This window comes from Emydura macquarii, unplaced genomic scaffold (assembly GCF_026122565.2).
Source record: "Emydura macquarii macquarii isolate MOO-44397 ecotype Brisbane River unplaced genomic scaffold, CSIRO-AGI_Emac_v2 contig_1790, whole genome shotgun sequence".
Classification (NCBI taxonomy): Eukaryota; Metazoa; Chordata; order Testudines; family Chelidae; genus Emydura; species Emydura macquarii.
This window is the reverse complement of record NW_027131927.1, coordinates 16,964,580-16,992,521: the sequence shown is the minus strand read 5'-3', so window position 1 is coordinate 16,992,521 and position 27,942 is coordinate 16,964,580. Positions and strand designations below refer to the sequence as shown.

Here is a 27,942-nt window from a genome sequence, read left to right as displayed (position 1 = left end):
AAAGGAAGAAAGGATATAAAGAGAATTAATTAGAATACTATGAAGATATTATGAGCTACAATAGTTATGTCTATGACAGCATTTCTGCTGCAAAATCCTATATACAGGTTTTATTTTTGGGCATTAAAAACAAACTCCATTTCATCACTGTAACTCTGGAGTAATTCCACTGACTTTAATGGAGTTAGTCTGCATTTTCCCAGCAGATTTGAGTGCTGATTTTGGCTCAGTCATTCTATTCTGAAAGTAGCTTAGTTTCATAGGGCCAAAGATTATGGTTATAATCTTGTTGTATTTAACGGTTTTGTCACAGGGTCACTGGCCCCTGTGAATGAGATAGGGCCTATGACGGTCTTAAAACGGCCCTGGGCTCTGGACCTAGGCACACTTGCATTCATAGGCCCCCCCCGACCAAAATAACTAATTTGATTTTAAGCTATAAATATTTTTTTAAACAACAATAAAGAATTATATATAAAAACTTTTTTTGTAGGCCCTGAAAGTTTCCTAGGCCCTAGGCACTGTGTGTATTGTGCCTAATGGGTAATACGGCCCTGCCAGAGCCCCTGTGCCAGAATAGATGCTCACAGGAAGGGATGGGGGAGGGCAGAGCCATGACTCCATTTCCCCTCTTTAACAGCCAGTAGAGCTAGCCAGACACAGAGCGGGAAGTACACCGCTCCCTCAGATATGGCAGCGTGCACTGCACCAGACACTCTGGAGGCTTGGGTCGCTGTGCGCTCCTGCCACACCTCACCTGATGATGTCTAGGATAGCATGAAGCCTTAAACAAATTGGTGCATTTCACCCAATCAGCTTTCAGCCACATGCACAGGAACTTTTAACACTGGAGAGTGTTCACACCTCGTAGTTGTAGAAATGCCCATTAATGGAGAACCTGTGTGTTTCCACTTCTTTTCTTGCTATTGTGGGGGGCTTTGCCCTCTTCCTCACTTGTGCAGCATCACTCATGGTTCTGGTTCTGTGCAGGGTAAGGGAGTCGAGTTCCTGCATGCTCTTGGGCTTCAGGGTGCTGCTCTCATAAGAGGAGTACTCTGGACAAAATAAAACATCATCAGTACAATGTACAGCTTTTAGCATAGCCCAGTGCAGCTTTCAGCATCATTGCTATAGCTGTTTGCCAAACCATGCAAAACCATGTTCTGAAGTGTCCCTAGCCTCTTTGCCAGAAGCTGGGAATGGGAGACAAGGAATGGATCATTTGATGATTACCAGTTCTGTTCATTCCCTCTGAAGCACCTGGCATTGGCCACTGTCAGAAGACAGGATACTGGGCTAGAAGGACCATTGGTCTGACCCAGTATGGCTGTTCTTATGTTCTTAGGTGGCACTGGTAAGAAGGTATAATGGTTTGTAGTGTTCATAATGCAGTTATATGCTGTCTGAACTGGCCACAGATAACAGTATGTCATTCCATTGACTCTTTGGGGATAATCTCCTTAGAGATAGTATAATTCAGTATTACGGGCTTATTGCTATATAGATAACGAGCAGATTATTGTTATCGCTACTATTTATTATAGTGTATTCAAGCAGTGTCTAAAGAGAACAACTGGAATCAGAAAAAGATGTCTCTTAATACTCCTCCCCACAGACAGTGGTAAATTTGTCATCAATCATACCTGCACAGCCACATAAGAGGACTTTCTGATGAATATATAAAAAACATTGACACTGACCTTTCTCGTAGTTTGGGGGTTCTTCTGAAGAATTTGGTGCCTCTTTGTTAATGTGATGGAGATTATCAACTTCTCCCCAGCGTATCATCCCCCTGAAACAGGGATCAAGCATGTATTTACAGGTTGATGTTCTTTCTTAGTTGAGGTGAATCCAGCTTAGGTTCCAGCCAGGCATCACATAACTGATGGCTGTTCCTGTTCCAAACTGTAGACACCGTATTAGTCTTTCACTATATTGTGTAAGAAAGTAGGGAACTTTAGCACCTCACAATATCATGTTTTGCTAAACATGAATTGTGGGACCATGGGCACCGTAGGCTGCTCATAAGCCTAAGCAGAACAGGTCAAATACTGAAAAAAAGTGTCATATTATTCACACTGATTTATTATTGGTTTTATAGTTACAGCTAGAGGCCCCAACTGAGATGAAAGCCCCAATGAGTTGCACACTGTGCAGAGACATACTACAAGACAGTTCTCAATATAGACAAAACAGGTCCAGGAGGTCTCATTATCTCCATTTTACAGATGGGGAACTGATGCACAGAGAGATCTGTACTCCTAGCCCAATGGGACCCTGATCCATGATATGGCTCTTAGGCACGGTGATAATATAAATGAAATAATAAGAGACTCGCCCTAGGTTACACAGGGAATCTGTGGCCAGCTAGGACTTGAACCCAGCTCTCTTAAGTGTCAGGAAGTACCTTAACCACGAGACCCAACCTTCTCTCTACAAATAATTGCCTTATTCGTTGACTTGTTTGACAAATGGTATTTGACCATATATAGCACTGATCAAGTATTGCAGTGAATAATTCGCATGCAAATGTATTCAACAAAAGTGCCAGATTACTGTATTTGATGAATAATCTGATCATATCATCAAGTCGCTGGCTTGTACTTTGTTCTATTCTTTAAAGGGGTATCTGTGTTGTATCAAAAAATCAAACCACCCCGCCCCCCCATTTTGGATATAGTCTCATAGACTTTAAAGGCCAGAAGGGCCTAGTGTGATCATCTAGTCTGACCTCTTGCCCATTGCAGGCCACAGAACCTCACCCACTCCGTCCTGTGATAGACCCCTAACCTCTGGTTGAGTTACTGAAGTCCTCAAATCAAGCTTTAAAGATTTCAAGTTACAGAGAATCCACCATTTACACTAGTTTAAACCTGTAAGCGACCTGTGCCCCAGACTGCAGGAGAAAGTGAAAAAAAACCCAGGGTCTCTGCAAATGTGACCTGGGGGAAAATTCCTTCCTGACCCCAAATATGGCAGTCAGTTAGACCCTGAGCATGTCATCAAGACTGCCACCCAGACACTTGGGAAATAATTATTTGTAGTAACTCAGAGCCCTCCCCCTCTAGTGACCTGTCTCCGGCCATTGGAGATTTTTACTACTAGCAGTCGCAGATGGGCCACATGCCATCATAGGCAACCTCATCATATCATTCCCTCCATAAACTTATCCAGCTCAGTCTTGAAGCCAGTTAGATTTTTTTTCACTCACTGCTCCCCTTGGAAGGCTGTTCTAGAACCTCAGTCCTCTGATGGTTAGAATCCTTTGCCTAATTTCAAGCCTAATCTTGTTGATGGCCAGTTAATATCCATTTATTCTTGTGTGAACATTGGCACTTACACTTAAATAACTCCAAGTCTCTCTCCCTGGTATTTATCCCTCTGATGTATTTATAGAGAGCATCGTATCTTCCCTCAGCCTTCTTCTGACTACGTTAAACAAGCCAAATTGCTTGAATCTCCTCTTGTAAGATAGGTTTTCCTTCCTCAGATCATCCTAGTCACCCTTCTCTGCACCTGTTTCAGTTTAAATTAATCTTTCTTAAAACATGGGAGACCAGAATTGCACACAGTATTCCAGATGAGGTCACACCAGCGCCTTGTATAGTGGCAATAACACTTACCTAACTCTACTGGAAATATCTTGCCTGATGCATCCTATGACTGCATTAGTCTTTTTTGTGGCTGCATCACATTGGTGGCTCATAGTCATCCTGTGATCAACCAATACACCCAGCTCATTCTCCTCCTGTCATTTCCAACAGACACATCCCCAGCTTTTAGCAAAAAATCTAGTTGTTATTCCATAAATGCATGACCTTGCACTTTGCACTATGAAATTTCATTCCATTCTATTACTCCAATTTTCAAGGTTGCCCAGATCTTCCTGTATAATATTCAGGTCCTCCTTCATATTGGCCATACCTCCCAACTTTGTGTCATCTGCAAATTTTTATTAGTACACTCCCACTTTTTGTGCTAAGGTCATGAATGAAAATGTTAAATAAAATTGGTCCCAAGACTGATCCCTGAGGGACTCCACTAGTAACTTCCTTCCAACCTCACAGATCGCCTTTCAGTATGACCCATTGTAGTCTCCCCTTTAACCAGTTCCTTTACCCACCTTTCAATTGTCACATTAATCCCCATCTTCTACAATTTAAATAAAATTGCTCATGTAGAACTTTATCAAATGTCTTACTGAAATCCAGATAGATTAGTTCTACAGCATTTCCTTTGCCTAAAAAATCAGTTATCTTCTCAAAGAAAGAGATTAGGTTGGTTTGGCACGATCTACCTTTCGTAAAACCAGGTTGCATTTTATCCCAATTACCATTTACCTCTATGTCCTTATCTACCTTCTCTTTTAAAATTTGTTCCAAGATCTTGCGTACAATTTATGTCAAACTAATGGGACTATAGTTCCCCAGATTACTTTTTTCCTCTTTCTGAAAAATAAATATTATATTAACAATTCGAATCATAGGGTATGACCCCTGAGTTAGCAGATTCACTAAAAATCCTTGATTTTTGGGCTTGCAATTATGTGCCAGTTCCTTTAATATTCTTGGATGGAGATTATCCAGGCCCTAATTTTGTCCCATTAAGGTGTTTGACTTCCATCTCGGATGTGATAATTTCTGCTTCCATATCCTTGTTTCCATTAGCCACCCTGCCACTACCCCTAAACTCTTCATTACCTTTATTAAAAACAGAGACAAAGTATTGGTTTAGGTGTTGGGCCATGCCTAGATTATCTTTATCTCCACACCATTCTCAGTGCTTAGTGGTTCCACTTCTTCATTCTTTGTTTTCTAAATATGTTAAAGTGAAAGGGTGCTTGATACAGTTGTAACTATTACCAAATGTTGGCTTTACGATTTAAAGCGGATGCTAAAAAGAAGTTTTTTTTCCCAAGGCATGATAGGTGAAGCAGCTGTTTAACTAACATATAGAGCTAAATCCTACACTCCTCATTCACACGAGTCCTGCCACTGACGTCAGATGGACGATGCATGTGAGTAAGTAACGTGAACTGGATTTGGACCCTGGAGTCAAAATCTGCTCTAGTAACACCTGTGTTATGTTGCCCTGCTGTTTTCAACATCAAAAGACAGTACACTGAATAGATGAAGACTGAAGCATAAGATTGTGTATGACTTCAGAGGAGTTGCACATGGAGTGAGGGCAGAATTTGGTCCACAGCCTGATTATGTACTGTGCAGCCTGTAGCTCACAGGTTAGATAATGAAGTCTCTGACGTGTCAGGAAACCACTTAGAACACACACCTGCTTTAAAACTGCCCTGTTTAAGTGTGTCGGATGCAAACCAGAATCAGTCACTGAGTCTTGGGAAATAACATTAAAAACAGAAAGAGAGAACACGCAGAGTACAAAGGCAAATTGTTTTAAAGGCATCTGGCAAATTTCAAAGGATTCCGATCAAAGCAATGCACTTAGACACACACGTTTGCAGGCAGTTTAGAGACAAGCAGCAGCTCATCACTGAGGGTAGGTCTACACAGCAATTAAACACCCATGACTGGCCTGGGTCAGCTGCCTCAGGCTCATAAGGCTCAGACTGCAGGGCTATAAAATTGCTGTGTAGACGTTCGGGCATGGGCTGGAGCACAAGCTCTAGGACCTCACGAGGGGGTAGGGTCCCAGATCCCGGGTCCCAGCCCAAGCGCAAATGTCTACACAGCAATTTTTAGTCATGCAGCCCATGCCCCCCGAGCCTGAGTCAACTGATGTTGACTGTGCCACAGGTCTTTTATTTTAGGGTAGATGTACCCTGATTTTTCTTTCAACATTAATTTTAGTGGGGCCAGATCCAGAGGCTTTTCTTCAGTTTTTACTTAACCGAATTTAGGAACACTACCAAAATCAGGTTGTTCATCAGTATTTGAGAATACAGCCTGGGGACAGGGACAGATGATCTCTGAAGCATCATCACCCTGAAAACTGTGGGATGTTAGTGGGTAAGGTAATACTGATCCACTCTGCTTCCTCCCAAAGTCTCCTTTCAGGGTTGGGGATGGTGGACAATTCCCTAGCAGCAAAGCTCCTACTGAGGGCTCAGGGGGTATTGGGGGCGCATGGGGAGGCACACAGCTTTTTACTCATCTCAGGGGAGCTGCTGGTGCAAGGGGCAACACATTTGCCACTTCTGGAGGAAAGCAAACTTGCCATCTCCCACCATGATTGCAGTATGCAGTAGGAACACAGCAAGTTCACACTTTCCGAGTTCCCCGTCTCAGGTATGGAAGTAGCCTATATAGGAGATAGTCTGGGCCTTTTTTGTCATTGATTTTTGTAACCATTTTTAAATCCCACTTTGAAGGCTGGATTCCTTACAAAAACGTGTCGTTTCTGCATTGCAGGAACGGTCACAAGGCCAAGCAAGCAGCAAACGAAACCTTGCACAGTCTTCTACCACGCAAAACATGGACAGAGCCTTTATGGAATCTGGTGTGCAAATGTCATCTTTGTTTTAGCCTCACCGTTGGACTGTGTGGAAATATCAGCCTGCCTGCAGCTTACAAAAGTTAATATATTACCTTTTACTAGGGAACAAACCCACACGCTCCGGAGACTTCAGAGTCACAAAAGGGGGAATTTGCTTTTCATCTTGGATTTTTAATCGGATGGGACATCGTACTCCCCAAAAAATAGCCAGGATTCCTTCGATAACTGGTTTGCTCCCTTTTGGCTGGAAAAAAAAAATAAAAAAATCAGGAGCGCTGTGTTATGATGGGCCTAGGGAATCAGGTTCCATGTGAAGCTGCAGGAAACAGTTGAGGCTAAAAGCCAAGTCCTCCTTATCAGATGGCTAGTCCTGGTGAAGCCAATGGCACAAGTGCATGTTATTGAAGCTACTGGCAAGGAGTAGGCTTCAGCAGGGACAGTACAAGCCCGGCACAGTCCCTGGGTACGTACTTGGCTCACTTGCCCGTTCTGAAACATGTGCTGCACTGACTTTGCTGCTATTGATACCCATCCCAGCTGGATTCAAGCGAGGGTGTAGGCCAGGGGGTCTAGGCAAAGCTTTGCTGTGTTGATAAACAACTCTAGCTCGCTAGCTCAGACTGAGGAATAAAGTCTGTTCTGCAATGTCAGCAAAAAGTGTCTGCTTAAATCCTGGCATGAATTATGTAGTCATGGAGTGGATTGCTGACTACTCAGCTATATTATAAATTAAGGGGAAAGGGCCCAATCCAATACCCACTGAAATCAATGGAAAAATTTTAACTGACATTAGTAGGCATTGCATCAGGCCAAAATCCTGTTGTCCTTGCATAGCCTTTTCTCTGGCAAAACTCTTCATGATTTAGTGGAGATTTGACTGAATACAAATTGAGAATCCCATTCTCCCCATATGCAGATTATTTTCCCAGGGTTATTGCTCTGAGGGCTGCATGTGTTCCCATGAAGGCAGAAGAATGGAAACTCTCCACTGTGGAAAAGGGTGGATGAGTCAGACCTCGAAACTAGGGGATCTTGGGGGACACACCAGAAACAAGACCCATTCACTCAGTGGTCCAATGCCTCCACACTGTCCCCCAGCCTCTCTGGCCCCTGCCAGAATTGTGCTGCTAAGACCTATCCTGTCTGCTGTTGTCCCCAGAGGTCCCTGTTGGGGGTTTCCCTGCAGAGATGGATGCTGAAAAAGTTACAGCAGACTTAAGCGCCAATGACCGTGCCACTTGCCCCCCGGGTTTGGGGAGAGCATGCAACAGGGAGGCCTGCCACAATTTTACCTCCCTCAGCTGATGATTCTGGATCCTTCTGGAGCTCTCAGAGTATGATTCCCTGTCATCTAGAGAGGGGGATGGCAGGGAGAGCATGCTGCTGAGTTAATAACTCCTCCCCCTTTCATGACTTGCCTACCCTAGATCTGTAAGTTTCAGCTCTCCACCACTCTTGAAGAATTTGACTATAGAATTTGGCTGTGATGTTTGCTTTTTTCATATTGTAAAGCAGTGGTTCTTAACCTTTCCAAACTACTGTACCCCTGAAGCCTGAGTCCCACCCCCACGGGGCTGAGGCATGTAACTTAGTTTCATGGCGCCCCTGTGGCTCCAGGCAATTGCCTTTCTTGCCACCCCCAATACCAGCTCTGCACTTGCGACCCCTCTAAAACCCCAGGTTAAGAAACACTGTTGTAAAGGTTTCATGTGATAATTGAAGAAGCACACTCCATCTTATAAATTACTGTACCACTAATGTGCTCCTAGGGTATTTGAAATTCCATGTTCCACAGCTCACCTGCAGTGTACAACCATTAGTGCCCCCTCTACGGTTTTCAAATAAAGGGTTGTGTTTTGCTTACATTTCTTACCTGATTATAGGAAAGTTGCAGATTCTCTTGCTCAGTATAAAAATAGTTATAGGTCTTCAGTAAAGAATTAAGTTGATCCCTAAAAGAAGCGATCACAATGAGACCATTAAAAATATCTCTATTGCCATAAAATACAGATGTCAAGGTCAACGTTTTCAAATATAGTTAGACTTCTAAATCCACATTTAGATTTCAGGAGTACTCAGCTTCCACAATCGCACTGGCATCAGTAGTAACTGTGGTCAATCGGCACCTCTGAAAAATCAGGCCAATTATTCTGGTGCCTAAATATTATTTTAGGCAGCCAATTGTAAAGCACCCAAGTTTGAAATGTTGGCCCAAATACAGTAATGTAATGGGAAAGGGCACTTTACAATAACAATATAAAAGAAGTACACTGTACAACAACAAAACGTCTTCTTCAGTACAGTAACAGAACTGTGAACAACAGATTCCAAGACTTTTCTTCGAACTCTGGGCTTGCTGCAATTAGAAGTGCTTGCTTGGCAAGTGGAACATTAGAATTGGGGGATTCAGTAGCTCATGAGAAAATAGGACATTTTGAAGACTGTCTAGTCTAGAGTCTGGAACAGATCTTAGTTAAAATTGAAGGGGAGATGGAAGTTGGGTGTTTAAGTGTACGTCTACATTTGAGCTGGGAGTGTGATTCCCAGCTCGTGGAGACATACCTGCACAAGCTTTGCTTGAACTAGCGCCTAAAAATGGCAGTGTGTCTGCAGCAGCGCAGGTGGTCGCTTGGGCTACCTCCCCAAGTACCAACCCTGCCCAACTCCCTGGGGTACATAGTCAGCTAGCTTGAGCTGCCATCCATGCTGCCACAGACACGCTGCTGCTGCTGATTCTGAACAACACGACAGAATTTATGAATCAGGAGAAACTTCGTAGTATCAGCTGATGTTTGCTTTCAGATTCTGGGTTTGATCAAGCCTGAAACTGAAAGCAAAACTAGAGGTACAAACCCTTGCAGATCTCTGCCAGAGGGTCTAATCGGTTTAGCACTATAAATATTAAAAAAGCCTGTCTGTGCAGATGCTGTGTGTTTGCTTTGCCCAAACTCACCCAAGTAAACAAACGATATGGACACATATTTGAAATCACGCTATGCACAGCTACTCAGTGCTATTATTTAATTAATCCCTTTGCCAGTAATGATTTACAGAGGGAATGGAAAATTACAAGACTATATTTATAGTAATATCAGAAAAAAGTGACATTTAAATCATGTACAGGATCATACAGAGCAGATTATTGCGTAAATATTAGAACAATAGGCCCATGGTTGATTAGGAACCTAAAGAAGCAGCAAGAACAATATTTTTAGGACCTTGCAGTGTAGAATCCTTCCCGAGCAGGTAGAACTCTTAGTGTTGGCAGTCGGAGTTAACTGTATCGATGGAGGACACAGTATGGTCTTCAGTGACTAAAGAAGTCTGATGTAAAAGATTAAGGGCCTGATCTTGAACAATGTCTCAAAACAGCTTCCTATTTTCCTCCATCAATAATTACTTGCAGGCACAAATCATATTGGTGGAACATCCAAGTACCAGAAAGCACACAGAGATAATCAGCATATTGATGGATAATAGAATTGAGCAGAAGATGACAAGTTTGATTCACGGCAATTTGTTTTTGTTCCGCATTGACATGAAAATAAAACTTTTCAAACATTATCATGAAAACTGGACTGTGTTGAAATGTCCATTTTCAGATCAAAACCTGAGCTTTTCAGTTTGGGAAGAGAGGGGGATTTGTCTGTGTCCAAAACCTGAGCTTTTCAATTCAGGCGGGAGAGGAAGGGAAAGAGAAACTCTCTCCCTGCCCCCCTTTTAGGACACTTGCTTGGGATGTGGGAGACCCAGATTCAAATCCTGCTCTGCCTCATTCACAGCAGATATTTTCATCCCCTGATCATTCTGAATCAGACTTGAACCTGGGTCTGCAATATCCCAGGCCAGTGCCAAAACAGCATATTTTGACTAAATTTCATTTACTCAAAAATATTTCAAACAGCTGTAATGGACAGCCATCCAATGGACTGTGACATCATTACTAGATTCAGCATCTCTAGAAAGTGGTACCCTCCCAGGAACAGGATCAAAGCACTAGTCCATCAGCAAGTTAGGCAATGGAGTCTCATTCTTGGAAGCATAGATTTTGGGGGGGGAATATTTTTAGGAATATTTTATTTTTAGTTGTTTAATGTGTGGATCCATTGAGATAATGATAATTGAAAGCAAAAACGGTGGATGAAGGAGGATGAGGGTACCCCCTGTGTAGACTAAAATTTGCATAATTTTTCCAGCAGCTCCACCAATTGGAGAGCAACAACATTCTTGTTTTGGGGTATTACCCATCTCTGCACATGCAAAACATTAGGTGATACAGTTTCTCTGAAAAATACCTATGGTTTCAAGCAGGTTAAAGTATTAGGGCCCACTAAAGTCAATAGGAATCTTTCTCTTGGCACTGATCCAAGCCATTGTTAGTTGCCATACATCCTTGCCTTTAATCACAATAAGCAGATTGGTGAAAACACTTCGTGTTTGAATTGGATTTATTTGTCACTCCTCCTTTGTGTCCAATCAGCCTGGAAGGAATGGTGAGGGAGTATTCACTCTTGAGATGTTTGAGTCATACCAGAACAAAAAAAATAAACAGAAAGCTTAACACACAAAGATGTGAAACAAACTGTAACAGATATGGCAATTTCCTGCAATAGCCCTGGAATACATTATCGAATTAAGTTTAAGTATATTTAGGGTCCATTGTATTAAATGAATGATTTAGGGTATTATTGTAGGCCAGGATTGTATGTAACCTCTCTCTAGGTAGAAGATGGGATGTGAACCCTGGAAAGTGTTATGAATTTCAAGGGACTATGCTGAATACTTGGCCAAACATGAATGGACTTTTGGGACAAAATAGCATCAAGTGGTTTGCCTGAGGTATTTGTAGGGGGAGCAAAATGCAAAACCCCAGCTGTTTGAAGCTATGCCCTAAGGAAGAGACCATTTTCTGCTGATTAACTGTTCCCAGAGTCTCATGATCAAAGGCCCAAACTGTATAAAGAAAAGACTTACTGTGACACACTGTACCTCAAATAGCACCCTGGGACTCCCATATTCACCACTATCATGTAATTAAGACATGTTTGTACAAAGTATACCTTGTGAGGTATTATTTTAAAAGTCTTGATCTGTTTAACATTAATATCCTGTTGGATTGTATGTGCTATCATATGTGACGTTATGAAATATTGCTATATGTCAGGGGTGGCCAAACGTAATGATCCCCCGAAACCCTTCTCACCACTGGGCAGAATCCTCTAGCCCCACCACCCTGTGGAAGGGCGAAGCTCCAAGTTCCCCACCCCAGTCTGGTAAGTGGAGAACAGGGGGAGCATAGGGGGCTCCATGAGCCACACTTTAACTGTAAAAGTGCCGCACGCAGGTCACAAGCCAGTTTGGCCACCCCTGCTATATGTGTTGCTGAAATATGAGGTTGAGAACACACACAGCCAGCCTTCCAATTGCAACAAAGGAACAGCCATCACTGGTCAGCCAGGCAGTGATGGCCCATCAAGAAAACAATCTACTATCCCAGAGGCTCCTTAGAGAAGGCACATACACAATGAAGACTGCTTGACCAATGGGGAATGCCTGACCCCACACATCACAGCAAGGATCTTTCTAGCAGCTGGAAGAAGGTATAAAAAGAAAGATAGTGACATCTTTACTTGGCATCTCTCCCCATCTCAATCCCTGAAAAATCGTTTGGAAGAAAAAGACTTTGAACTGGGGAAGATTGGACCCCCTTCCAGCCTGGGACCAGTCAGTGGACTGAGGAACTGTAAGTTGCTAGTACCATCTGTTCAGGTGCGACTGTTTGATTAAAATCTTGCTTAGTCTCTTTAAAATTAGACTTTAGACTGGGAATTTATTTTTATTTCTTAGGTAACCAACTCTGATCTCTATGCCTGCTACTTATAAGCACTTTAAATCTTGCTTTCTGTAGTCAATAAATCTGGTTTATAGTTTCACCTCAGCTCAGGTTAACAAGGGCTGTTGCATGTCCACTATGCTTTTCTCAGAGTGGTGAGCTAAGTAATGAACTTACATTGGTCAGGCTTCTGGCCATTATAAGACGGAACAGTTCTGGGGTGTAGGGCTGGAGCTAGGGGGAATTGTCTGAAGCCTCTCTATTGATGGTCCATGAGTGGCTAGGAGATCATTCATGTAACACAGATGCGTGTGTCTCTGCCTGTGGATCGCTGTGTAAGTGCAGTGCCTGTCAGAGACTTGTAGCTTGACATTACAATCACAGTAAGAGAGGCAGGTGAGGTTGGTGGGTTCAGCAGTCCCACAGTCCAGGTTGCACCGCAGGGACCTCATCACACTTACCTATTCTGGTGGGAGGAGGAGATACTGTTCCGAGCTACGCTGTTATGAACTTGTAATCACAGAAACCCCCCCCCCCCCACCACCACCACCTTTACGGGGTTTGAAGGACTGACTCCTACCAGTGCCCTTGTTGGGGGTGTGATCTCCAGTAAGCTTATTAGCATGGGTGCTGGTGATTTTATTGTTTTCAAATGTTTTCCCTGTAATGCTTTCACCTTTATAAATAAATGTGCTTGCTTAAAAAGGGCTGTGTGGTAACTTCTGACTGCTGGCAATTACAGTTGCTCCTAGCCTTTGGTGAGACAGCAAAGCACAGACTCTGGCCTGTTTGCATGATCTAGCTTGCAGGGGATAACAGCGTGTAGGCAGTGTACCAGTCAGGAAGGTCAGACACACAGGTCAGACACAAGTGTGGTGATGGCTGAGGAGCTGGTAGCCTAGAATGGGTGCCTTCAAGGACTACAAAGGGGGAATACAGATAATGTTGCCCTCAACTGTGACACAAATGTCATATGACTGAAGACAACTAGGTTCAAGAATGTCTTTGACCATGCAGGTGCAGGGCCTCAAAAATATTGGAAGGTAAAATTCAGCACTTCTTTCAGGAATATGTAGCATTTGAGCTCCTAATGATCCTCAATGTAAGAAGCTCCAAAAATCATGAATGAAAAATCTTTTCATGCTTTGAAAGCTTTTAATTATGGCATTTTAATCTGTGCATAATCCATCTACCTGGCAGTACTGATTCAACAGCTGGGAGGTTGGTTTACAGGTTCCCTTCTGTAACGGTTACCAGTTCCTTGCTGGAGAATGGATAAAGAAAGAATTTAACAGTTCTGATCTGACACTGAGGGTAATGTATTGCCCTTGATCCATGCATATTGCAAGTCCTATAGAGACTAATCCTGAAAAATCTTTACTCAACTTTTAGTCAGCGTTTGCTCAGGCAAAACATCTGTGGAAGTTGGCATAAATAAAAACTAAGACCTTCAATATTTGGCCTGTATTAGTGCAAAAAACAGCTTAACTAAAATTGTGCAAACCATTTGGAAATGAAATCCCAGAAGGGTACTTCGGTAGTAGATCTGATTTACTTGTTCCCTATGCTTTCCACCTGATTGTGGAAACCTTGGAAAATAGTTTAGAAGACCAAAATGGTTTAGATTTAAATTATTTTAGTTTTCTTTCCATATTAAAATGTATTTGTTTACAGAGAAAGATTGGTTCAGATTTTTAAGGTTGACTAGGGGGTCAACGTTAAAACTAATGGAAGCTGTGTGATTACATCATGTACTTGGCATTGATGGTCTCAACCACTGTTTTTAAGCCAAACATCCCTATCCTTGCTAGGAGACTGGGTCTTTCAGTGAGGGCACTGATATGCTGAAACATTTGTCATTAAAAATTGCTGAATACGAACAGCATTCAGATTACTTTTGGGTGAAATCCTTCAGAAAAAAAACACATGAATTTGCTGAAACGTCAACCCTTTTCTTAAACCCAAATCTAATCACTTAAAAAGGTTTGGTGTGAATAAGTACTCCATTGTGCCTATTCTCTAAGCCTTTCTCCGTCTCCATGATGCCAAACAAGGTCCTTAATGCCCTCTTCTCTGAGCCCAAACACACCCTACAATCCTTAGGATGGCCCCATCATGAGGTTTTAGATCTGAAGTCTTTCTCAAAGGTGTCATAATGCAGGGCAGGATCCAGTCCTCAGAGTTGGGCTGTTTTTCCATTATGTAGTGCAAAAATCAACACCACTTATTGTTGAATTGTGACATTCTTGATCCTATTACAAAACAATGTTATAAGCAGAAGTATCCATTACAAAAAAAACCCCAAACAAACAAACAAACCAAAAACCAAAGCTAAATCAATCAGGAGAGCTAATTCTGAGTCATATCTGAAAAATTGAAAATGATCTATTGCCATTCACTAGTCAATAATGAAGGGAGGAAATGGTAGGAGGTGTTGTGATAATGGGGCCTACAAATTTACCTTAATTGTGAGCTCAACTGTAAAGGTGAGTGAAAAATTTAACACGTCATAGTAACAAGAAACAAATGATGTGTGAAAAGGTGCAAAAAAAAGAGACAGAAAGGCTGAATTAGTCCAAACAAATAGGCCTCCTGCTATGATTCAAGACTGTGTTAAGATCAGGCCTTGTAAACACAAGAAGTATGGGCCTGGAAATCAATGAACCAAAACTGATGTGTTGGAAATTAGGTCTAAATGGTGGACAAAATAACGAAGGGATGAGTTACTCTCTTTTTGGGGTTGATTTAAAAAAAAAAAAAACCAAAAACACGACTTGCAGGGAAAAGCTGTGACACTCGTTGATTTAAAAAAAAAGAAAAGTGAAGAAACAAGCTTCACCATCATAGCTGCCACCCCCACCATCTCCTAGGATGTACTGTGACGTCATTGGACCTGCATCACCCTAATCTGGAAAGATGTCTTGATGAGAGTGGGCCGAGAGGGACCCAGATGACACCACAACCTCCATGAGATCTGGTTGAATAGCAACCACCACCTGGGATGGAAGACTGTGTCATGTCTCCCCCACCCCCATGTCCTTTTATTTCCTCACCTTTCTTCTGCTCTTTCCTATCCCTCCCCTTTTACCTTCTGTCTAATAAGTGTCTGGCTTAACCAGCCAAGACCTTATATTTTGCAACATTGCTGTAAGCCTAGAATCAGAAAAGCATCTTAACACAATGCCTTACACAGTCTGATGCTGGTACAAGTTTGCCAGGTCTTGGAGCGACTCATAAGACCATGTGCCGTGCCTGTATTTTTCCAGCACTGAGGTTGCATGTAAGAGTCAACATCAGAGACAGAAAATGTGTTGTCTGTGTTTACTGTTCTCTCTCTCCACTCTTGCATGTGTTTGTCTTGTAGGAAATAGGAACAGCAACAGCAGCAAGGACAGCTCCAGCCCATTTCAGCTAACTTTTTCTCTTTTCCCCAGAAAGGATAATTACTACTATCAAAGAAGGGTTTTTTCCTTCTAAATACTCTACCACTAAAGGGAAAGGTTACAAGGCCTTGTTTAAAAATGAAACACTTCACATTTCAAATTATTTAACTTTTTCCTTCTATTCTGTATTTTTATTAAAGGGTTTAAAAGATTTTTAATTATGTGTTTGCCATGGTATTAAGCTGGCAAAAGTCTCTGTATACCAAACCCTGAACCTCATTTAACACAGTTTAATGTTGGACGGGATAGGGTCATGTTAACACCATTGATCATTGGGTTCACATATTCCATCTAAATGAATACAAGCACAGTTTGTGGGTGCCAGTGTGGTCAACAGAATATTGAATATATTCTCCAGAAATATTGTCAGTTTAAGGTAATTTGTTTCATCTCTGCATGTGACTGGTGAGACAAAGGCAGCCAGGAGACTAAGGGAGTTAGACAGCTCAGTTTGCCAAGAAAGGAAGGCATGGAAGTAGGGCTCTACCCCCTCCCATTAACTTGCACCACTCTACAAGGAAGAACCTGCAATGGGAAGAAAATGGCATGCCATCAACACCACTACTAGCCCTTCCTTTCGTTGCACATGTGGAGGCCTCCTCTGACAGACACCCTGACTTGAAGGTGTCTACCCAGGCCCTGCTCTTGTCTTGCTGGGAAAGTGGGATACCTTCTGAAAAAAAGCCAGGCAGGAAGAGCCACCCTCTGTGAGAGGTGTCTGTTGGTAGAGTCCCTCAGAAAGCAGGTAAGAGCTGCAGGAGGAGGTGACTCGGAGTATGAGGACTTCATTGAGAAGATGCACATGGAAACATCTGGGATGGAGGATGCTAGTCGACTACAGAGGTACCACAAGAGGAAGGAGAATCAGCAGCTCCATGGGCAGAGACTGGCTGCTGGCCACCTCAAACAGTAGGCAGCGCTTCACTTCTCCCTCATGTTCTCCCCCTCACCCCATCCAACAAGGTGAAGTAACAGGTACACTGAACTGGTAACAGCAGGAGAGGAGCAGATCCCATTTGCTGAGAAGGCGAAACCACCTAACCCCAAAGCTGGGCTCACAGCCACTGCACTGAAGAGAAGGAAGTGTAGGGTGATGGTGGCCAGGGACTTCCTTCCGCGGGGGATGGAGGCATTCATCTGCCAACCTAATATGATGTCCCATGAGATGTGCTGGCTGCCTGGAGCCTCCATCTGAGATGTTATGGAAAGGTTGCTGAGGGTGATCCGCCCCCCTGACCACTATCCCATGGTGCTTATCTATGGGGACACTAGTGATACTGCCAGGTCTGACCCTGAGCAGATCAACAGTGACTACAGCACTCTTGGAGCAAGCGTGAAGGAGTCAGGGTAAGGGCCCAGGTAGGGACATGTGAATCCTGGAGATGAATGCTGGCTGTACTGATGGTGTTAACTGGAGGGCTTTGGTTACCTTAACCAAGGGATATTGTTTCTGGGAAGAAATGAGGTCCCCCTAACCAAAAGGGGAACGAGTATCTTTGCACCAACTTAGTGAGGAGGTCTTTAAACCATGTACAAAGGAGGCATGGGACAAAAGGCCACAGGCAGATATGTAAAAAAAAAACAAAAACGTAACCTTAACAAAGGGGTAGATGGGTGGGGAAACAGGATATGGAAAAGTACAATAGGGTCATAGCAGCAACAGGGATAACAGTGGGGAAAAACTTTTCAATGTCTTGGATGTTTATATACAAATGCAGGACCATGGGTAATAAACAAGAAGTATTAGTCCATAAGCTAAATACTGACTGAAGTGGCAACGCAGAGACTTAGTAGGCTAAGTCTCATGAATGGAAAATTCGTAGAGTGTGGTATAGCTTGTTCAGGAAGCACAGGCAGGGGAAAAGAGAGGAGGTATTGCATTATACATCAACAATATATGCATTTACTCTGAGCTCTAGAAAGAGGTGAGAGGCAGACTAGTTGAAAGTCCCTGGGTGATTATAAGGGGGGGGGGGGGAAATACAGAAGCTATGTCATTGTAGGTGTCTACTAGAGACCACCAAATCAAGAAGAGGTAGCAGATGAGACATTTTTAGAACAAACAACAGAAATATACAAGACCTGGTAGTAATGGGGGTGTCACAATCTCTTGGTGTGGTCTTCTTAGGGGTCCCAGCTTCTCCAAACTGGCCCTCTTCAGTTTGCTTTCAGTCACATCAGTCCATGAATTCTCACCTTAAATGAAGTCTATCAGCCCTTCAACTCCAGGCCTTGCAGTCTCTTTCTGTCTCTTGGTTGCTTTCTCAGAGGCAGTCTGGCTCGGGGCTATCACCCCTTTGCTATCTCAGGCCTTTCTGCTTTCCTCTCCTTTGCTATACTCTCCCCTTTACATCCTGTCTTGTTTTCTCTATTGATCACAGCTGTCAGTGCCCGACTTCATGACTAGCAGTTCTGACAGCTGTGTGGAGGTGTAATCAAGCTGATTGCCTGTAAGCAGGAAAGATTCTCTCTTTTGCCTAGGCTCAGTATGGGGTTTGTAAACCGCATTACAAGGAGGTATTAACTACTGAGGCATCTGTTGGAAAAGTAGCATGGCATAACAAAATATCCAGTTAATTCTTGAATTGTGTTGAGGACAATTGTGTTGAGGACAATTGTTTCAGAAGGTGGAGGAAGTAACCAGGGGGACAGCCATGTTAGATTTGATTCTAATTAACAGGGAGGTATTGGTTGTGAATCTGAAGGTGGAAGGCAATTTGGGTGAAAGTGATCATGATCCTTTATTATATCATGAAATGTAAGGAGTGAGAGCAGTGGGATAAGAACAATGGACTTCAAAAAGCAGACTTTGACAAACTCAGAGAATGGGTAGGTAAGCTTCCATGGGAAGAAATTCTAAGGGAAAAAACGAGTCCAGGAGGGCAAGCCATTTCTCTAAGAGACAATACTAAAAGTGGAAGAAAAAAAAAAAAAAAAAGCTATCCCAATGCAAAGTAAAGATAAGGACAATGGTAAGAGGCCAATATGGCTCCAACAGGATCTCTTTAATGACCTGAAAATCAAAAAGGAATCCTACAAAAAGTGGAAACGTGATCACATTGCTAAGGATGAGTAGAAAAGAACACTGCAAGTATGTAGGGTCAAAAATCAGGAAGGCTAAGGCACCAAATGAGTTACACCTAGCAAGGCAATAAGAAAAGGCTCTATAAATAGATGAGGAGCAAGAAAAAAAGATGAAGGAAAGCAAAGTTCCTCTCCTTGGTAGGGAAGGTGAGCTAATAATGGATGACATCAAGAAGGGTGAGGTGTTTAATGCCTATTTTTCTTCAGTCTTCACTAAAAAGGTAAATTATGACCAGATACTTTACACAATATTAACAACAAAGGGGAAGGAACACAAAACAAAATAAGGAAAGAATAAATTAAAAATATTTAAATCAAATTAGATATATTCAAGTCAGCGGGGCATGAATAAATGCATCCTAGGATCCTTAAGGACGAAGTGGGTTGCAGCCCACGAAAGCTTATGCCTGCAGAAATTTGTTAGTCTTTAAAGTGCTACAGGACTCTCGTTGTTTTATCTCAGAATAGTTAGTGATTGTCTTTGAGAACTCATGGAGAATGGGTGAGGCCCCTGAGGATTGGAGAAGGGCAAACATAGTACCTATCTTTAAAAAAAGAGGAACAAAGAAGACCAGGGAACTATAGACCAGTCAGCCTAACTTTCATACCTGGGAAGATACTGGAACAAATTATCAAACAATCAATTTGTAAGCACCTAAAGGATAATACAATTACAAGTAATAGCCAACATGGATTTGTCAAGAAAAAGTCATAGCAAACCAACCTAATTCACTTCTTTGACAGGGTTACTGGCCTAGTGGTTGTGGGAAAGCAGTAGATGTGATGTATTTAGATTTTAGTAAGGATTTTTACACAGTCCCAACATGACATTCTCAGAAGCAAACTAGGGAAATGTGGTTTACATTACTGTAAAATAGGTGCACAACTGGTTGAAAGACCATACTGAAAGAGTAGTTATCAAGGCTGACTGTCAAATTGATGGGAATGAGTGGGAGGGGAAGGTGTATCTAATGGGGTCCCGTATCCTGGGTCTGGTACTGTTCAATATTTTCATTAATGACTTGATAATGGAGTGGCGATTATGCTTATAAAATGTGCAGAGGGGTAGGAGGACAGGATTAGAATTCAAAACAACCTTGACAAATTGGAGGATTTGTCTGAAATCAAAAAGATGATGTGCAAAGTCTGACACTTAGGAAGGAAAAATCAAATGCACAACTACAAAATGGGGGAATGACTGGATGGTGGTATGATTATAGTGGATCACAATTTAAATATGAGCCAACAATGTGATGCACCTGTGAACCAGGCTAATATTCTGGGGTGTATTAACAGGAATGTCCTATGCAAAAAGCAGGAGATAATTGTCCTGCTCTACTTGGCATGGTGAGGCCTCAGCTGGAGTTCTATGCGCAGTTCTGGTACCACACTTTAGGAAAGAGGTATACAAATTGGAGAGAGTCCAGAGGAAAGAAACAAAAATGATAAAAGGTTAAAAAAAATCTGATCTATGAGGAAAGGTTAAAAAAACTGGGCATATTTAGTTTTGAGAAAAGACAACTCAGGGGAGACCTGATAATCTTCAGATATGTTAAGGGCTGTTATAAAGAGGACAGTGATAAATTGTTCTCCATGTCAGCCGAGGATAGGACAAGAAGTAATGGGCTTACAGGGTAGCAAGGGAGATTTAGGTTAGATATTAGGAAAAACTTTCTAACTTTAGGGGTAGTTATGCACAGGAATAGGCTTCCAAGAGGTTGTCAAATCCCCATCACTGGAATTTTTTAAACAGACGGTTAGACAAACATAGAATCATAGAATATTAGAGTTGGAAGGGACCTCAGGAGGTCATCTGTGCTCAAAGCAACTAACCTCAGCTATATCATCCCAGCCAGGACTTTGTCAAGCCTCAGCTTAAAAACCTCTAAAGATGGAGATTCCACCACCTCCCTAGGTAACCCATTCCAGCGCTTTACCACCCTCCTAGTGAAAAACTTTTTCCTAAATGTCCAACCTGTCCTCAAACAGCTCTCAGGAGTGGACTAGGTTTACTTGGTCCTGCCTCAGTGCAAAGGGCTGGACTAGATGAGGTCACATCCAGTGATTCTATGTCATGCCTGTGTTTTCTGTTGGAACCTTTGATAGAGGGGTATATCAAGAGCAGCATGTGCCATGCATGCCAGCCAGATCATTTCACACACCCTTTTGTTCTCTCTCTTGATCCACACCTGGTGCAAATTGAAGACAATGGGCTTGTGGAATGCAGTGGAAAGCATGCAAAGTACTGAAAGAGGTGCATGTAATAAACAGCAGATCCAAGGATATGGTAATGGAAAGATACAATATGAAAATGTTACCTGAAGTGATTTTATTCAGCAAACACTATCTTCATGCCCATTCATTTTCAAATTTTCAATTCTCTCAAAGCAGAGAAACTTGCAAGGTAATATAACCATGAATTTTCAGATTGAAAGGCCTCTGTTTTGATCAAGATCTCTCAGACAGTTAATTAGGTACACATGTATTTACAAGAAGCAAAAGGCTTTGTCTAGTTTAGTGCCTTACCTGGAGCTCATGTGTTTGTGTGCTGTGCGCACACAAATTTAAATTGGTTAATTATTGGTGAGACCTACATAACCATGTCCTAAAGCTAGGATGACCAGACGTCCTGATTTTATAAGGACAGTACCGATATTCAGGGCTTTGTCTTATATAGGTACCTATTACCCCCCACCCCTTGTCCCAATTTTTCACACTTGCTATCCGGTCACCCTACCTAAAGCAGAATTATCATATGAGGAATGATAACTAAGCAGAGAGCACATAATTACTACCTATCTATGCACCATGGATAAGATTCTGATGTCCCTGTTTATACCAAGTAGTTCCAGGACCTCACAGAGTAAGGTGCTACTGAACTGTGTTTTGAATCTAGGCTGATATTTGAAAGTATACACACTAAGGTTCAGATTGTGATGGGCCTGTGCTTGGGGGCATAGGAAGTGGAGGAAAGGATCATCACAGCCCCTGTACTTGCTTAAGGACTGTTCCTCCCATGGGTCCCCAGGGGTGTACATCATTCCAAAGGGGGGTCAGAGAAGGGCAGTGAAGAGGTGGGACAATGGACCCCATTTCTGTCACACTGGCCCATATATCAAGACAGGTACTATCTGGGGAGGAGGCTCTATGTCCTAAAACATGGTGTAATCTCTGCAGTAGTCTTGTATATCAGGAAGCTCAGGATTCACTGTAAATATCAGGAACACTTCCTGACAGCAAGATCTACCCACCCTATGACTGTAGAACAGTGTGCCAAAAGAAATGTAGTGCCAGCTCCATTCCTGGAGATTTTTCAGACTTGACTGAACAAACATTTTCATTGGTAGGAGGATGTGCATCTGTGCATCTCTCATCTAGATGTTCCTCTGTGCAAATTAATGCAGGCAAATTGGAAAAAGATATCTGGCCCAACTTTTCAAAAGAGCAAATACCAGAGGTTGGCACCAAAACTTATATTTAAGCCTGTAAATTGGATTTCAGAGGTGCTGAGCATCCACTTCTCTCTCACTGAAATGGAATTAATGCACTCATATTAGAAAATGCTAACCTCTGCCTGTGTGTACAAAAGTCAATAAAAATGGTGAAAAGCCCAGTTCTTAAAGACCAACATGTGTGAATGCCTGTTGATTTCACCGGGAGCTCTGTATGCAGAGAGCTAAACATCTGTACTATTATTATAGACTCACCACTTTTCCTTTACAGTATCTAATCTTAATGAATAAGTCTGGAGTAAGTGGAGCAGGTAATTGCTAAGACATTAAATATTCTTACAGAAAAGTTACCTGGTAATGTACTTGTTCTCACTGATGGAAACAGCAGATGGTGGATGTTGCGATTTCATAATCACTTTCTTCATTTCTTCAGATTAGATGGCACTACATAAAAGGAACAGAATATTTTTAAAGTATTCTTCATTACATCTCTCTATTTGCAGTGTAGTTTCATTTTACATGCTACACTCGGAAAATTTGTTTTGTATACTTGGTTTTTTCTAAAGTTTGGGACTTGACATTAAAATGATATTTTTTATTGATAGAATACAATATGTTCTATGCTAGCACCATAAAGGAGGTCATTCCCACCATATGTAGAATTATTAGTTTAGTACATACAGGGCCCATACATATAAAGAGAGCATATGTACTATGTATAGTAATAGTGCCAAATATTACAGTTTACAATGGTGTTACAAATTCAAAAGATTTGGAGCGACTACTCCAAAATACTTTATTTATTATTTTACGAGAGAGACTTAATACTGGGAGGAGACTAGAATCCTTGGCACAGTATAGATTATCTCATGGACAACTGATGTAAAGTTGCCTGGTGTCACAAAATGAAAGTGTCCTAGCAAGTAAACCTGAATCAGCTTTCTGCGGAATTGGATGGAAAGGTAGAAATTCCAGATGATCCAGTGCACTCCTGTGGCACACAAAGTCAAGAAGCAGAGGTATTAAAAAGAAACCAAGGATACTAATTGCAACATTATCTATTAATTTCCATATAGCTGTTTCAGCGCTGCGTAAGCCAGACCAAAGAGACTCCAACAGTGAATTCCTGGAAAGTGTGATTATGGAATTTTGGCTGCTCTCAATTCATTCCATGGTATTAGAAATAAAAATCAGGCTGAGCAGCGTGTAACTGAAGAGAATCAAGATTAAGCTTTTCCCGTGAAGTATCATTTGTCAGTCTTTTGTTGAGCAATTAAATGGTGCACGGATGAGATAATAAAGTTAAGAACAAATCTCTAAGGGCTAAATTCTAAGCTCCTTACTCAGCTTTTACTCAGTCTGTATGCAGGCAAATGTCAATTGAAGCCAACAGAAAATGTTTTGGTGGATGACGGAAAATGGAGATACCTACATACAGCTTTCATTATATTGTGTTCTCTTCCTCTATATGTTTGTTAGGAATCATTTAATATATTCTGAAGTAATTTAATTTACTAACTGACTAATTTACTAAACTAGCTAGATACTAGTTTATACCAAATGGAATCTGTGTGTCAGTCAAAAAAAATTCACTGATAACAGTTAAGAAAAAATAAAGATTCAGCCATGCATAAACATCCTTATTCCTACTTTAAGAAAAATTTTATTTTTATGATTGCATTGGTCTCTGGCTGGCAATCACTGTATAAATAGGTTTGTCCCTTGTACCTAACAGAATGTAGCTGATTGATAACAGCTCTGTTACAAATGGCCTCTATGATACCCAGCACTGCAGATACAATTATTAAATCTAGATTATTTGCTCTAGAGCTGCTTCTTTGATCACAGTGCTATTACAGATTATTTGTTACCTGAATGAATAACCTGACAGATAAAATGTAAGGAGTGGGTCCCAAAAACTGCAGATGGCTTCCTACACAGCGAAGAGCTTCTTTCTGTATGAGGAAAGAGTTTGTACTGATGGCCTAATCACTCCACTACACACAGCAACAACCCTCCTTTGAAGACATTTGTCATGGATATGCTCAGGGTGACTCATAATAGAGCTGAATTTTGTCTCAATTTTGATTTGTTGGTAAAACTTTCCATCCAAATTTCAAATTTTGATGGAGGGAAAAAACACCAGACAACCAATCAATCAACCAGTAACATTTTCACAAATTTTCCCCACGTGGATGAAATTGTCAAAATGTCCAGTTTTGAGGGGGTAAAAAAAAAGAAGTGGGGTGTGAAGATTTTACAAAACGTTCATTACTTTTATCCCTGTTATCTGGCCAGTGCTGCTTATAAGGTTCTTCTGAAATACATGTTTGTGTAAGTCAATTGGTTGTGCTATAACTACAGGGTGAAATAAATTTGGCAGCCATTGTACCTCTTTTGATACACACAGTTATACTCGGACCTGGAACCGACAAGATTTCCAGCCTCAGACCCACACAGTTCATACTGGTTCCTGTTTTCCTCTCTGCCTCTAACAGGACCTGACAGATGGGTTATTGACTGGTTTTCATAGCAACTCCATTGCCCAAGTCCTCATCTCTAGTCTCTGCACATTCCTAAGGCAGGTCTGGCTCGGCTCTATCATCTAGGTCAGACCCAGCTCTCATTTAGTCTGGCTCAGCTTTCTCAGTGCACAAGTGCTGCCATGTGTTAGGCAGCCAGCACCAGTCCACCTCATCGCACAACCTCCCTTGTTGCCTTACGCAAGGGAGGGCACCAGCCTCCCAGTTCAGTTAGGGTGGCTGATCTAGGAAGCATCCCACCCTCCTCCCGTTTGTAGCCTAGCTCAGCTAAAACAATAATAACCTTGTGACCAGTTTTATTGAAACCCAACAATACAGCCACCAAACACAGCAGCTTCGTGAGTGACTTGCATATGGGTATTAGCTAACAGTTTTTTTTCAGTTCCGTCTTTATGCCTATGGGTGGAACAGACTATATTAGTCATTTTCAATAAGGGGTCCTATGCCATTTACTCTTAGATCGCACTGAAGTCAGCAAGAGTTGAGGGCATTCAGCACCTCTCAAAAACATACACAAGATTATGTAGTTGCATGAATGACAACAGTATTACCCTGGCATAAATCTTAGTGCTGCATAAATCTACAAAAGCAGCCATTGTCCTGCCGTATTCCAAAGCCTTCGTTTGTCTGCCTTCCACATCACCTTCCTTCTCCATGTTTGTCTCCTCCCCACAAGGGGAGCAAAGAGTTTCCAGCACCATTCACATGTTGCTGCCTTTAAGAGGCTTGAGTGGGAAGCAGAGAGATGAGACTGTTTGGTACAGGAAGGACAGTACAAAACTGCCAGTTCTTATTACATTACTTTGAACTTCGCAATATTAGGTATGATCTTTTTTATAGCTTCTCCAGCTATCTAGCTATACTTGATTCTCCTGACACATAAAGAGAGGTTGTGATGAAGAAGAACATGCTAAACACTGGGCTTGAATCTCTTCTCTCAAACCGATTTTACTTCAGTGTACTTCCACTGACTTACATGAAGTTACTTCTAATTTATACCAGTGAAGGTGAGAGGAGAATCAGATACTGTTCCCTAAACTCGATGGAAACTTTTTTTTTTTTTTGGACAAAAAAAAAATATACAGATTCAAGTCAACTGAAATATTTCATAAATTCATGTCAAAGTTACCAAATGGTTTGCCAAAAAAATTTCCAATAAAAATGAAACTGTTTCATTGACATTTTTAAATTAAATGTTTCAATTTTTAAATTCAAAATTAATTTCAATATTTCCTTTAATGTTATTAAAGCAGAAAACCCAAGAAAACTCAAAAGTGAAGTGAAACTTCCACTTTGAAGAGTTGAATTTGACTCATCAAAAATCTAAAAAAAAAAAAATATGTTTCAGATCAACCCAAAATGATTTCCTCTCTGGTTTTTTGGAACTGCCACCAAACCAAGACATCATTTATTCGCACAGCTTTATTGTTTGCCACAGATAGTAATGCAGTTCAGCTATGTATATTAGAAGAGTCATTCAACAACATGTATACCTAATGTGCTGCATAGTATGCAGGACTTTAAACTATAGATATAAGGGTGTATGAGTGACCTTTAATCCTTTATTTCTTAGGTTTCATGAAGTTTAGTGATTATTTCTTGTTTTGTTATATATCCTGGTATTTGTTTTTGATTGGTTTAGTTTTATTTAACATTTGTGGATGTATATGTGTTTCATAAAAAGCAATCCACTTTTCATCAGCATAAAATGGATTTTTATCTGCTTTTATACCGTTCTATGACGCTGTAAAGTTCTGTGTATCATCCAGAGCACTTAACATAGGGTTTATTTTAAAGGACCTTATTTCTTCCCAGTGCCACAATAGCTCTCATGGAAAATAAAATGTATTCCTTACATGTTATTTTGCATCAGTTTGCACAACCAGAAAGATGACAAAACACCCAGCATAACTGTTTCAATGCATAACACAAAGGGCCAGACTCACCAGTCTGATAAAACAACTTACCTGGCTGTATGTCAGGTTTACAGCTAGCTTGGATCACTGAAAGCACAGCAAGACAGCTAGAGTTTACTGATGAGTGTGGCCCAGTAATTCTAAGGTTAAACACAAAGGATAGGACTGTAACATACCTTGTCTTATTTGCCTAGGTAAACATTATAACAAAGGGATTTAATGAAAGGTTTATGTGAGCTAGTCTATTTCAATAACAGAAGACTGATATTTATGAAGAGGAAACATTAATTAGGATTCCTGCTAGCAGGAAAAAGTAAGGTCAGACCTTTGAAAATGTAGCTGTAATAGAATTAATGAAAAGTAGCAGAGTGACCACATCAGAGACTTATGGCTTCTGTTTATCTACAAGACAGGTACAAACACTTTCCTCTGCCTATCTTGCCCCCATCCTGAATTGCAGGGACTATCTTTAGGTATGAGAGTTGTCTTATAAGAGAGCATTTCTGAATGAGAGCCCTAGCGCTTCTCCTTTGTTCTAGTACACTAACTAGCAGAAAGGAATTTGACGTTAGGTCTCTACCATGCCACAATATCTAGTCACCTACTGATACTGCACATTAAACAGAAAGCAGGACTCCAACTAAATTCACTTACCTGGCTGTGTGAGCAAAATCAAGGGAAAAGTAACAGAGAAGTTTCACATGCCTTTTTACTGAGCCTCTGAAGAAGCATGACAGCACTGCACTCTACCTGACAGCTGCCTCCAATTGCTCTACCTAAGAGTCCAGGGAGCTGTTAATTGTTATTTTGCTCAACAAGCAAGGAAGTGTTGGAAACAGGAGCCACTCCCTGTACCTTGGTGCCTGGTGGGAGTGTTTACTTTCCTTTCTCAGAGCAGCTGATAGGAGCACTCCCTTACTCACAGTTACACACCTAAGGGAAGTGAGCTGACTATTCTGGTTAACACTTTAATAGCTGATTTTGTAGTGGAAGGCAGCCTGCTGATCTAAGTAATTATTTATTGGCCAGAGCATCATAAAAACATTCACCCCATGTTTGCTGAAAGTAATTGTCTTCCATACTTGTTTCCGGGTCCCTAGACTCCAGTGGTTTCTCACTCTTTGTAAGGGTTCAGTACAACAGCTGATGTATACCATTAACTGATAAATAAATAATCAGAGCACAATATATGCCCCCAATGGG

The 27,942-nt window shown here is 41.5% G+C and overlaps 1 protein-coding gene across 3 annotated transcripts in view; it reads right to left on the bottom strand.

Annotated features, from left to right (window-relative positions):
• The window catches only part of RASSF6 (Ras association domain family member 6), a 38,276-nt gene extending 10,717 nt beyond the window's left edge, over window positions 1-27,559 (bottom strand). For 2 of the 3 annotated variants that reach the window (XM_067556999.1, XM_067557001.1), the window contains exons 1-7: window positions 27,394-27,559; window positions 26,791-26,879; window positions 22,632-22,724; window positions 8,342-8,420; window positions 6,561-6,712; window positions 1,701-1,792; window positions 865-1,055 (exon numbers count right to left, since the gene is read on the bottom strand). In XM_067556999.1, the coding sequence (XP_067413100.1) occupies window positions 865-1,055; window positions 1,701-1,792; window positions 6,561-6,712; window positions 8,342-8,420; window positions 22,632-22,705 (588 nt within the window). In that variant the 5' untranslated portion in view covers window positions 22,706-22,724; window positions 26,791-26,879; window positions 27,394-27,559. Of the gene's footprint in view, window positions 1-864; window positions 1,056-1,700; window positions 1,793-6,560; window positions 6,713-8,341; window positions 8,421-22,631; window positions 22,725-24,151; window positions 24,236-26,790; window positions 26,880-27,393 lie in introns of all 3 variants that reach the window. The other variant, XM_067557000.1, reaches the window with a different exon arrangement.
• Window positions 27,560-27,942: the final 383 nt, after the last annotated feature.